Source organism: Mauremys reevesii, linkage group 1 (genome assembly GCF_016161935.1).
Source record: "Mauremys reevesii isolate NIE-2019 linkage group 1, ASM1616193v1, whole genome shotgun sequence".
In the NCBI taxonomy this organism is placed as follows: domain Eukaryota; kingdom Metazoa; phylum Chordata; order Testudines; family Geoemydidae; genus Mauremys; species Mauremys reevesii.
The window spans coordinates 4,674,967-4,687,983 of NC_052623.1; the positions used below are offsets into that span (position 1 = coordinate 4,674,967).

Consider the following 13,017-nt stretch of genomic DNA (forward strand, 5'->3'; position numbering starts at 1 on the left):
GGAACAATGATGGATAACCAGTATCCAGACTGATGTTTCCCACTGGTGTCTGTTATGGTTACCCACACCATGACATGTAGGAATTATTGGAGCACAGAGCACCATAAAATATGCAATTGACATTAGTAGAGTCCGTTCTCCATAATTCTTATCTCTGAATAATGAAAATGTCATTTTTCAATGTGTGAATATCACCCAATTTGCTTCACCCATGTGAATATCCCCCAGTAGTCCATATAGTGTTTCATATTAACAATGTCTCTCCATCCAGGCATTTGTACTGCGACCATCACCCTAGGCCTGGACACATACGGGAAGTTGTGGGAACATACGGTACATGCAGGAGACACCGTTCTGTCTCAGAGTTGGACACCTTCTCCCCTATTCCATGTTAGATTCCAACATAACCAACTTCACCAAGACCTCCACCTTCATCCTGCTGGGCATTCCTGGCCTGGAGGCAGCCCATGTCTGGATCTCCATCCCCTTCTGCACCATGTACATCATAGCCATCTTGGGAAACTTCACCATCCTGTTCATTGTGAAGAGGGAACCGAGCCTCCATGGGCCCATGTACTATTTCCTCTGCATGCTGGCCATCGCTGACCTGGTCCTGTCTACATCCATCCTACCCAAAATGCTGGCAATCTTCTGGTTCAATTCCAGAGAGATCGATTTCAGTGCTTGCCTCACCCAGATGTACTTCATTCACTGCTTCTCAGCGATGGAATCTGGGATCTTTGTGGCCATGGCTTTTGATCGCTACGTGGCCATCTGTGATCCCCTGAGACATTCCATCACCCTGACAAACCCCGTGGTGGCCAAGATTGGCCTGGCCGTGGTGCTGCGCGGCATCATGCTCATACTGCCCTATCCCTTACTGGCAAGGCAGTGGCCATATTGCAGAACCAGCATCATCCCCCACTCGTACTGCGAGCACATTGCCGTGGTGAAGCTGGCCTGCACCGACATCCGCATCAGCAGTTACTACAGCCTCTCTGTGGCATTCTTTGTGATTGGTCTGGATGTGGTTTTTATCACTATGTCCTATACCCAGATCCTCAGGGCCATCTTCAGCCTCCCCACAAAGGATGCCCGGCTCAAGACTTTTGGGACCTGTGGCTCCCACCTTTGTGTCATTTTAGCCTTTTATATCCCAACTCTTTTCTCCTCCCTCCTGCACCGTTTTGGCCACAATGTGCCCCTGCATTTACACATTCTCATTGCCAACATGTACCTCCTTGTGCCCCCCATGCTAAACCCCATCATCTATGGGATGAGGACCAAACAGATCTGCGACAGGCTGCTCTGGCTCATTACTCGTAAAGGCACCTAATATTTTCTCCTGGTGCTCTGGCTCTCACATCGAGCACAGCTTGCTAATGATGTGGTGCTGGGCTCTCTTCCCTGAATCACCTACTGGATAGTCAAAGTGACATTAATCCTTTCCTGGCCTTGCTGTGCTGTGTCAGTGTGACAGACTGGGGAATCGGTCTGTATAGAACTCATTAACTCATAGGGTTGCCTCCTTTCTAATTTCTGGTAACTGCATCCCTGAGGTCCTGCCCACTTCTTTCACTAAGGTCCCACCCCTGTTGCTCAATCCTCTCCTCCCCTCCCCCTATCACTCACTGGATCATTATGACCTCCCACCCATCTTGATGCATTGGCACTTCCAAGGGCTAATTAGGCTCTTGAAATCTTACGTTTTTAAGAGATAACTTAGCAATTAGCTGATAGGAATAATGTATCCCATTCCTATATTCAAGTAATAAAATTATATAAATAATCCACTTACTCAGTTCTAATACTAACATGTTCTGACATTTTTTTGGCTAGTCACTTAAGAGCAGTGGTTAGGTTTAAAGATTTAATGTATATTCTTACTTTGTTACTAACTCTGCACAGAGAGAGAGACCCCATCAGGCCTCCTGGGTTCTCTCTCAGCTCTGGGAGGGGAGTGGGGTACAGTAAGTTAAGGCAGGGGGGAAGATACATCTGGGGTCTATATAACATCAGATACTGGGTAGACAAATGGTCTATCTAGCCCCGTATCCTATCTCACAACAGTGCCAAATACCAGATGCTTCAAAGGGAATGAACAGAACTGGAAAATTCTGAGTGATCCATCCCCTATTGTACGGTCTCACCTTCTGGCAAACAGAGGCAAGGAGCACACAGAACATGGCGTTGGCTCCCTGCTAATAACTATTTATGGACCTACCTTTCATTAACTTACCTAGTTCTTATTGGAGCCCTGTTATAGCTTTGGCCTTCACAACATCACCTGGCAAAGTGTTCCACAGGTCAACTGTGAAGAAATCTTTCCTTTGGTTTGTTTTAAATCTGCTGCCTACTAATTTCATTGGCTGACCCCTAGTTCTTGTGTTATTTGAAGGAGTAAATATCATTTTCTTATTGAATTTTTCCAAACCACTCACGATTTTATTTACACTCTCATATCCCCCCTTAGTCATCTCTTTTCAAAACTGAAAAGCCCCAGTCATTTTAATCTCTCCTCATATGGAATATCAGTTTGGGTCAATTAGCCTGCTAGTTGCATAAACCTTTCTGATCCTGTGTCATAACTAATAACTCACATTTGATTATATGAACCATTTGTACCATTATGTCTTTTGGCTTTTACTGTACTGTTCGCTCACACTCCTTGTGCTAAGGGGCAGGAAGCTGGGGTGGAGGCATCTGTCAACAAATAAGTTGGTCATTAAAGACACTCAGAGCATATAGAGAATTGCCTGAACAAAACAAAGGAGTAACTGCATTCCAAATACAACCAACTTTCTTCTGCTTCTCTGTGGATGGGTGGAGATATACCTATCTCATAGAGCTGGAAGGGACCTTGAAAGTTCATCAAATCCAGTTGCCTGTCTTCACTAGCAAGACCAAGCACTGAGGTTGCCCCAGGTCCCTAAATGGCCCCCTCAAGAATTGAGCTCACAACCTTGGGTTTAGGAGACCTATGCTCAAACCATTGAGCTATCCCACCCCCGCATGAGTGGGCATGGAAGGAATGGAACCTCCCCAGAAGAGGGAACAGAGAGAAGAACAGTTGGTCCAGCCCTTCAAAAATACAGAGACTGGATGAGCCAGAAGAAGCTGAGGCAGGAGAGAGGCACAAGGGCAGCAGAGGAGACTCTTTGGTTACAGGGCTCTGGCTGCAGCAGAGACAGACTCCAGCTAGAGGTGAAATCATATCTCTTGGGCTGTCCAAATTAGAAGAATAGTTTTTGCAAGCCCCATTTGCAAGTCTGTTTGCTTTAAGGACCATGTGCCCCAAAGGACAGAAAGTGGACACAGTGTGTGCCCAAGGGGGAGCTCTGGGAAGGGTGAGCTGAACCAACTGTAGAGTTTACGGGAGATGGGCCAAGGCTAATCTCAGGGCCTTGGTGTTTGGCGCACAGATCTCGACTCCCAGAGGGAAGCTGCACCCTGAGAGTGGGCCTGGAAATCCAGAGCCAGAGGCAAGGCCTCAACACGGCTCGGACTCAGGAAATCTTAAAACACACAGGGGTCCAGCATGTGGAACGCAGGCAAAGTCACCCATTGGGGGTCCAGCAGCTGGACCTTGAGCAGGGCTGTGACAGCAAGTCTGGGGGGCTGTGGTGTGTGTGGGGGGGGGGGGGGGGGGAGGGAGGTGTCAGAAGTTCTCTTCTTCACTGTGGCCCCCTGCCCTCCAGTGTTCCTGAGTGTTCTTCTTTCTCATTCCCGGACAGATCAGGCGAGGGGGAAATTTCCTCCTGAACCAGACAGTGCCAGCTTGGAGCCAGGGAGGGTTTTTTTCTCTCCATTGGAAAGTCCTCCCCAGAATGGAAGAGGCAGGAAATCCCTGTTCTAGTGGATTCCATCTCAACGCTCTCTCTCTGCATTTTCCTCCATCTCTCCCTTTCCTTTGTAACTCCTCCCCCCCACACGCCTCCCTCTCTCTCTGCCACTTCTGATGTGCATCCCACGCTAGGCGCCAGTTACAAACACTGAAGGCACCGTTATTCCCTCAACTTCAGTGGACTTGCAGGTGTAGCGCTGTGAATCGCTGCATCTGAGAGCTGATCTGGCTGAGCACGACGCAGTGCACATTAGTCTTTGTATAAATCCAGGTCAAACTAATTCCCTGCCCGTTACCATCAAACAACCTGCTGAGTGCAAACTGCCACCAGCTCAGTATTAACCTGTCTGGAAGGATTGCTGGGCAGGTGGCAGCTGCATAGACAGGGCTGGAGGCTGCTCTCGTACAGCAGCAGCTGCTGCCCTGTTCCCTTCCGCAGCCTTCGTGGGGATGTCGTGGCAGCAGGCTTGCTGCACAGCAGTAGATCTATGGAACAATGGGTGCCCCAGCTCCTGTGGATGAGAGACAATGGGGGAGGGGGCTGAGGAAGGCTGAGGAACTCCAGGCTGATATTTTCAATGCTCGTGGTCCCTAGTAGCTGCTCCATACAAAGGGGCAGCACAAGATCAGGATTGAGGATATTCGAAGCTGAAGCCAGCAACTGCCCCCATCAGGGCTGTGTAGGTTTTGGCAGCTTTCATACTGGGGACACATTATTAGAGGGAAAGACCAGCAAATTCTGAATTGGGCCTACCAAGGAAGTCCACTACATGGCTCGTGATCACGTGGGCAAGGGAAGTTTCGGTGGCATGGTAAGACAGCCACTGCACAAATATACAACCAGACCCTCTTAATCACCTTCCCAGAGACCAACCTGGGCAGTGCTCGGTTTGCAAGGAGGCTACATTCCTTTGCCATGAAGATGTTGATGGTGACTGACGGGACGAATGGCTCCCTAGATGGTCTGGCAAATGATCTGTTGATCCAGTGATGCGTGTGAGGCTGAGGTCTGGCAAACAGAAAGTGCATGTGACATTCGCTGAACAAGGAAAATGGGAAGGACATTTTCAGAGGATAACGTATTGCGTGTGTGATATGTAGTGGGGAAAACACTCTTTCATTTTCCTTTCCTCTGCTTTCCTCCTGTGATACAGACCAGAATGTACAGTAGTCTTTTCAGGACATGGATGTGTCACTTATATTAAAACACAAAATAGATCTTAGAAAGCTCTAGTTTGAGAGTTATATTACTGCTACACGCTGTACCCCAAAGCAACACCCTGGCACTCCCATGTTCACCAGTTATATAATTACAACAAATCTTCTACAAATTATATCATGTGAGGTGTCTGTAGACAATCCTGGTTTGCTGAATACGATTATCCTATTTGTATGCATGTCTCATTTTTGTATCTGAAGTTGTAAATATTGGCTATGTACCTGTATTTCAAATGTGTTTGCTCCTGTGCAACTACAAGAAGGTAGTTTACATCCAATCTAGCCAGCAAACTGTGAATGGACTATACAAGTTCATGGCTCATCAATGAGCACAATGGGCCATGGAAGAAATTTATCCTCCCCTGATGGACTTTCCTGGGGATGTTCTCACCAGAATGAGCGTGATAGTCCCTGCTATGACTCATAGAATCATGTAGGGGCATGTGGCCAGCTCATGTGACACGGGACTCCATCTTGTGCTTGTTCTTTTACATCAAACGTGCTCGGGGCTTTTGCTTGGGAAAATGAAGTTTCCCCTCAGATCGTAGAAACTAAGAAAGAGAGAAATATCATCACCATTTGGTCTCGCTCCCCCCACAAGAGAATATCTGAAAACATGACTACTGGAAAAAAGAGTTTTATTGGGGAGGTTGTCCTAGGCTGGAAAGGAGAAATCCCAGCCTCTGTATGAACTTGGTGAACTGTTTATACTGCCAGAGTGAGATACTGCTTGATTCAAATCCTATCTAGTGTATAGAACTTGAATTGTAATTTTCTTTTATTTTGTAGGTAATCTACTTTGATTCATAAACTTATTACTTATGATCACTTACATTTATCTTTCTGTTTATAATCTGTTTTATATTTGTTTACCTAAAACAATGTGGTTCGTTCATGCATGGCTGGCGAAAGCATTTATGTAACTCAGATGGGTGCGTCCCTGTCTTTGAATGTTTGTGTGAGTGCAGGACCTGAAGGGGGTTGCAGCTTGTCACAGGCTCAGTGTGAGGGGGGCCCAGATTGGTATGTGCCAGAGGGATCAGTTCCCCAGTTCCAGGTTGCACCTGTGGCAGACCATCACAGTAGTGCTGCAAGCAGGGTGAAATGCACAGCTTGTGCTAATTGAGATTTGCACTTCATACGCTGGTGTGGAGAATTTAAGTGAGAGGTTAAGTGTGGCAGCTGGAGATCAGTCAAAGTGGTTACCAGTTTGTTATTTTCTGTTTGCTTATTTTAGGAAAGGGAAGGACAGGCAGCAAAGCAGCACAATGAGTGAAAACAGTGAGACAATTATGAAATTGGAGCTGTTCCCATTGCAGACTGTAGAAAAATAAAACAAGAAGATAGAAGAATTTTGGAGCTAAAGCAGGCAGAGGTTGCCAGAGAGCAGGCAGAGCACAGAATGGTTATGGAACAAAAACAAGAAGAAATTGTGGAGGAGGACGGAGAGCAGAAATACCAACAGGACTTGCTGGAAAAGCAGAGCCGGAACCCACTGACTCCACTGATTCCCACCTCCCCCAAAGTCTACAAATGTGGAATAGATGTGTCCTGCATCCAACAAGGCAGAAGATATTTCTCAATAATTCACTACCTTTGAGAGGCTATGAGTGATTCGTAAGATTCTTGATGACCAGAAGATGCCTGTTTTTGTTGCAAAGTTAACCGGTAAAGCTCTGGCTATATTCAATAAAATGACATTTGAGGATGCTTTAGACTATCGTAAATTCAAAGGAATGATTTTGAAACAATTTCAGAATTACTCCCCAAATTTAGAAATTTATGAAATGCAAGGATTCATGAAAATCTGAGGAATAAAAGCCCTGTGCTTGGAGGAAGCAGGCATAAGTTTCCCCATGTGAATGCTGTGATTCTGAGCAAAGAAGCCCCTCTGGCAGCCGGCGCTTATCATACTGGTTGTGTAAAATTAGCCTTTACACAAGTAAGCATGAAGCACATCAAGTCTGTCCGAATTAATGGAATGCCTTAGTTTTGAAGATACAGGGGCAGACATTTCTGTAGTGAGGCAGAGTGCAGTGTAGGAAGATGACATACTGCCGGGACAGATTTCACAGCTCTTTTAGTAGCAGGTCACAAAATCCTTGTGACTAAAGTGCACATACAAACCGAGGGTTTGGAAGCGGTATTGTCAGTGGGGGTAGTAGGCGATAACCCTGTTGATACAGTAATTGGTAATTATTTCTTCCACGTAGCTCAGGCTGTTAAAGTGTCCGCCTGAAGCAAGACAGAGCGTTCTGCAGGGACCTCAGAGTGAAAGGGAAAAGTCCTAGGAACTGCTGAGGAAATGGGAGAAAGTCTCCTTGATTCGTCTGCAGCAGGGGGAAGCTTTGATGCTTCCAGGGCTGAGGGTGGTTGAGACCTAGAGGTGAAGACAGAGTCTCCTCAGTGAGGAAGGAGTTTGTATTGTCTGTCAGGAACAAAATGTCCAGATTGCAGCTTAGCAAGGGGCAAACCCAATGCTAGGGACCACAGGAAGCTGTGTCCCAGAGCGGAACCCAGAGAAGGGGGATGGAATCGTAGAGACCACTGAGAAGGTGGGTGAGGTTTACTATAACATCGCAGCAGGAGGGAACATCGCTGAGGAAAGGCGGGGGTCGTAGCATATGCAAGTGAGACAATTACCCAAGCTGTTTGATTTCAGTCTTCACCACTGAGCAGGGGATAGATCCCAGGCTGGAAAGCACAGAGGTATGTGTCCCAGAGGGGTGCCCAGAGAAGGAAACTCAGGAAGGACTAGATGGGGTACAAGAATGTATCCTCACTGGTCACATGGGAGAGACTGTCCAGGAAAGAACGGCTGGTTCAGCATATTTGCACTCAGCCACCCAACCTATTGTTCAGGTTTTCAAAGCCAAAGGTATAACTGACCTCCTGACAGGGGGCAGTCACACAACTGACCTCTCTGGGGTATAGAGAGGGGTGACGGAGGGCACCCCAATCCAGGTCCCGATTTTTCAGGACTTTGTTTCTGATGTGTTTGTGAAAACGAACTTTGTCTCTTCAAGATCCTGCGGAAGAAATGGTTGTTTGTGAAAATATTAATGACCCACCTGAAAGAGGGAAGGAGGAAATTCCCTGGGTTGGGAATACACAGATAGCAGCCCTGAAAGGGTTGCTGAGAAAAGACATAGCGCTTAGCCCGGAGAGCACAGATCACAACCCTTGAGGAAAGGGGGATGGGAAAAGTCCCAATTCTGGGAGTGGGGATCACAGGGAAACCACTACAGAGGTTTGGGGAGTACATTTTTGGAGGGGCATAATCCTGGGGTTGGGCAGCAGCTCCACAGAGGGCTAGCTAAAGTGCAAAGTCCCCTTACATCCTTACCTCACCAGACCCTGGCACACCAAGACCCCAACGATGACCTTACACTGAGATCTCATACTGAAGGAGACATTAGGGGAGAAGGAAAAACAGTAAATAAACACATGTTAAGGTTCGGGGAGGAGTAAGACATAATAGATATTGAACAAACCAGACTATCCAAGCAGAAGGCCTGGTATAATACGAATATTTGGAAATGCCTAGTGTTGATAAAAGATATCCCTATGGGGATAGTGCTTCTCGGCTAACACATGTAGAAAGGCTCAAAGCTTCTCACAGCAGGGAAATTATAAAGCTGGTCTTCTGTGTAGAAGGGGAGACTTAGCCACGCCTCCGCATGGAATTTGTGAATATCCGTGTTGAGCTGTCAGCAGCTGGAAAAGCACAATGGTTAACAATGCTGCACAGATACAAAGAGAAGTTTTCTAGCGACCCAGAGAAGGCACTTTCTGACTTCTGAGATCACTAGGCTGATCTACAAAATGTTGAGAGGTACAGAGAACTTTTTAAGAACATCTGTGGATAACACTAAAATATTTCTAATACTTGGGCATACTGCCACCACCATAGTCAGGGACTAACACCCCTGCAGTGAATGAAGGGGAGGGAGTATCACAGTCTGTGCCACAAACAACATCCTGGCACCTTCTTTGTGTTTTGTCAAATTCTGATGAATGTGTTCTTAAAACGGGGAACGTGTGCTGGGTCATCATCTGAAACTGCTATAACATGAATATACAGCAGAATGCAGGGAAAAACAGAACAGGAGACATACAATTCCCCACCATGTTCATTTTTTTAAATTAATATTATCAGCATTGAATCACATCTTCTGAAATGGTGGCCAAAGCCTGAAGGGGCATATGAATTTAGCATACCTGGCACGTAAATATCTTGAAATGCCAGCTTAAAAAGTGCCACACAAATGCCTGTTCTCACTTTCATGAGATGTAAATAAGAAGCAGGCAGCCTTATCCCTGAAAAATATAAATAAACTTGTTTGTCTTAGTGATTGTCTGAACAAGAAGTAGGACTGAGTGGACTTGTAGGTGCTAAAGTTTTGCACTTTCATGATAAAGAGACTGCATTACAGTACTTGCATTTTATCATTTTACAGTGCAAATATTTTAAATAAAAATAATAATATAAAGTAAGCACTTTGCATTTGAGCTGCAAATGTAGAAAAAACATCCCAAATAGTTAATAAATTTCAATTTATATTCTACTGTTTAAAAGTGCAATAAAATATGATTAATCACAATTAATTTTTTCAGTTAATCATGGGTTAACTTTGATCAATCGGCAGCTGTCATCTGTATGCTATTCATTATAATCACTATCTACCTTTCATACCTAATGAATCTGTTCGATTTTTTTTTAACCTGTGCCAGCATGTTCTCTGAAACGCAAAAGGGAATTATGCTTAGGAGCAGGGGCTGGAGCACACTACTTTTCACTCCTAGGAGGTACAGACTGGGTAATAAACATACACTGGTCAGGCTTCTGACAAGGGCAAGACAATACCGCACTGAGGTCCTAGGCTGGGGACCTTTGGGGGAACTGGCTGGAGCCTCACTATTGTTGGTTCATGAGTGGCTAGTGAAAGTTTTCCTGTAACTGCAGCTGGCTCTGTTCCTGTCTCTGTATGGCTGTGTAAGTGTATAACCTGGAGAGGATTGCAGCTTGGAAAAGCCTCACACTGTGAGAGGGGGCCCAGATTGTTATGCCAGAGGGCTCAGCGGTACCCCAGTTCCAGGTCCCACCCAATAAACAGGCCCTGCTGGATTGTCAGTCCATCTCCTTCTTGTCATGCTCTCAGTTACTAACAAAGAAACATCAATAAGAGCAGGGAAGTGAGGACTCCTTGATTCTGTCTGTCATTCTCTGTATGACCTTGCCTAAATCACATATCCCCATACCTCAGTTTACCTATCTGCATAATGGGGATACGTTCATAGTGACTTTACTTAGCTAGGTGTTTTCAAGATCCTTCAATGAAAGGTGTTGCCCAGTATGATGATAGTTACTGATGAGAATTATTGATCTCTGAACCCAAAGTGACAGCCCTTTGTGCCTGCAGAAAGTGTTTGTGTGTCCCCTCAGTCATCTGTCTGCAGATCTGTCGGCTATCTACCCAGCCATTCTGGGCATTTACAGGATATCAGACACTATGGTGGTCTAGGCATTATCCCTCATTTTCTTCCTAATTAGGTACAATTTTTTAAATACACACAAATACACAGAGCAGACGGTTCCTCACTGACTGAGCAGAGAGCCCAAGAGTTCTTCTTTCCCTTTGGGAAGGTCCCTTAATTACTGTTTACTCCTAACGCTGAATAAATAGCACAGAAGTGCAGATAGGTTTGTCTCCAGTTTGTTTACATCAAGATGCTGCTTCTCCTCTAGAGGCTGAGCAAATCCCACTAGGATTTCACAGAGCAATATTATAAATGGTGCACACCCCTGTGTTGGCACTTGCCGTGGGATGCTGCTGCAGATGCTGGGGTGAGTGAAGTGTGGGATACAGATATCTAAGGTGGATTCCCAGGGAGGACACTTCCCTTTCAGAATTCACAGGTACCATCTCTTCCTGAGGAGCTCCCTTGCTCAACAAACCCAGTGCAACGTGGGCATGATGGGGTAGAGAATAGGTCTGTGACCCTTTCCACTCTGCACAGCCAGGGTACTTCTCCCTGATGATGAGTTTGCTCCAGTATTATGGGCCAAAATGTCCCACTGTTTGGTGCCCTCCCTGGCTGATGGCCTCCAACCCCAAGGTGGCTGCATTTCAGTGGCCCGTAGTTTGCTGAGGTAAAACTCCCCTTGGAGTAAGAACTGTTTAAGGACCTCAAGAGCCAGCTGTGTGTTAATGCACAGACATTGTCACCCCATCCTCTTGCATTTCAGAGCTTTGGCTGTTAACTGGGGGGGGGACGACAACAGGGGGGATGGGGGGTGTTAACTTGCTTTTATCTGCTGGAAACCATGGAGGTGCTAGGGCTCCTAACTAGAATAATTATGATTTTTTTAAACATGGGCAAGACATCTTCTCTCCTAGCTTCATTCGAGAAGTCGGCTGAACTGTTATATATCAAACTTTCAAAAAACAATTTAGCCAGAAGGAGACACCCAGTGCAGGAAATGTCAGTTCCAACACTCAAAGTTTGGCAAATTTATAAGCATCAGAAAATGAGCTCTTCTAATGCAAGGTGTCAGACAGCCGTAACTAATGGGGTGCTACCAGTACCAGCTAAAATGGCCAATCCATTTGTGAATCTCATTCAGGTAACCTCTTTGTCCAATAATGTCTGTGGCAAGGAGTTCCACTGGCCAAATATGCATTACGTAAACAATTTTCTTTTATCAGTGTTATATGTTCAGAGTTTTAATATAATTGAATGTTCCCTTGTTCATACGTTGTGAGAAAGAGTAAATATAAAAGCCTGATGTACTTTCGTTATCAATAGATTCATAGGTTTCAAGGTCAGAAGGGCCATTGTATCATCCAGTCTGACCTCCTATAAAATACAGGCCATTAAATTTCCTCCAGTTACCTCTGAATTGAGCCCAATGACTTGTGTGTGACTAAGGCCGGGTCTACACTAGGATTTTACATCATAGACTCATAGAGCCACAGGGTGAAAAGGGACGACAAACATCAGCTGGTATAACCTCCTGTGAAGATGCAGGATCTGTTGCTTCTGAACCATCACAGACAGGTGGCTATCCAGCCTCTACTGAAGAAGCTTCTACGACCTCCTGAGGCCTCCTGTTCTTACAGTTGGGAAGATTTCTGTGAGATTTCATCTAAATCTGCTCTGCTGGATTTTGAACCTCTTGTCCTGTGCTCAGTGGCAAGATAGAACAACTTTTCTCAAGTCATATCCCCCCTCAGTCTCCTTTTTCCAAACTAAATATCAGCCTCTGATGCTACAGCTTGGATTTCATCCCTTTGATCATCTTTGTCTCTCGCCTCTGGATCCTTTGCAGTTTCTCAACATCCTTTCTATATATTTGTAACCAAAACTGTACACAGTACTGCAGCTGAACCCGAACCAGTGCTGAATAGAGAGGTAGCATCACCTTCTGTGACTCGCATGCTTTGCTTCTGCTAATGCAACCAAAAATTGCTTTTGCAACTTTTGCAATAGTAAAAAAAAAAACTACACTCCTGAGAGATGTAGCTGTATCAACCTAACCACGTTGTAGACAGAATGAGGTCGGGGAGGTGAATTACCTACACTGAAGGAGGAATCCCTGCCATCAGTGTCAGTAGTGCCTACACATAAGCGCTACGGCAGCATCGCTGTAGTATTTTAATGTGGACAAGCTGGTAATCAGATCTTACAGAAAAGCATCCAGTCTGGATCTGCAGGCACGGGGAGCTGGAGAATCCACCACTTCCTTTTGCAGTGTGTTTAGGGTGACCAGATGTCCCGATTTTATAGGGACCGTCCCGATTTTTGGGTCTTTTTCTTATATAGGCTCCTATTACCCCCATCCCCGTCCCAATTTTTCATACTTGCTGTCTGGTCACCCTAAGTGTGTTCCAATGGCTAATCACCTTCTGTGCTATTTGGCCCTTATTTCCAACTGGAATTTGTCTGGATTC

The 13,017-nt window shown here is 45.6% G+C and overlaps 1 protein-coding gene across 1 annotated transcript; it reads left to right on the plus strand.

The window, feature by feature from the left end:
• The first annotated feature begins 388 nt into the window (after positions 1-388).
• Positions 389-1,336, plus strand: LOC120392069 (olfactory receptor 52M1-like). The gene has a single exon (XM_039516448.1). It carries the CDS (start codon positions 389-391, stop codon positions 1,334-1,336), a length of 948 nt encoding a protein of 315 aa, XP_039372382.1.
• The last annotated feature ends 11,681 nt before the right edge of the window (positions 1,337-13,017 follow it).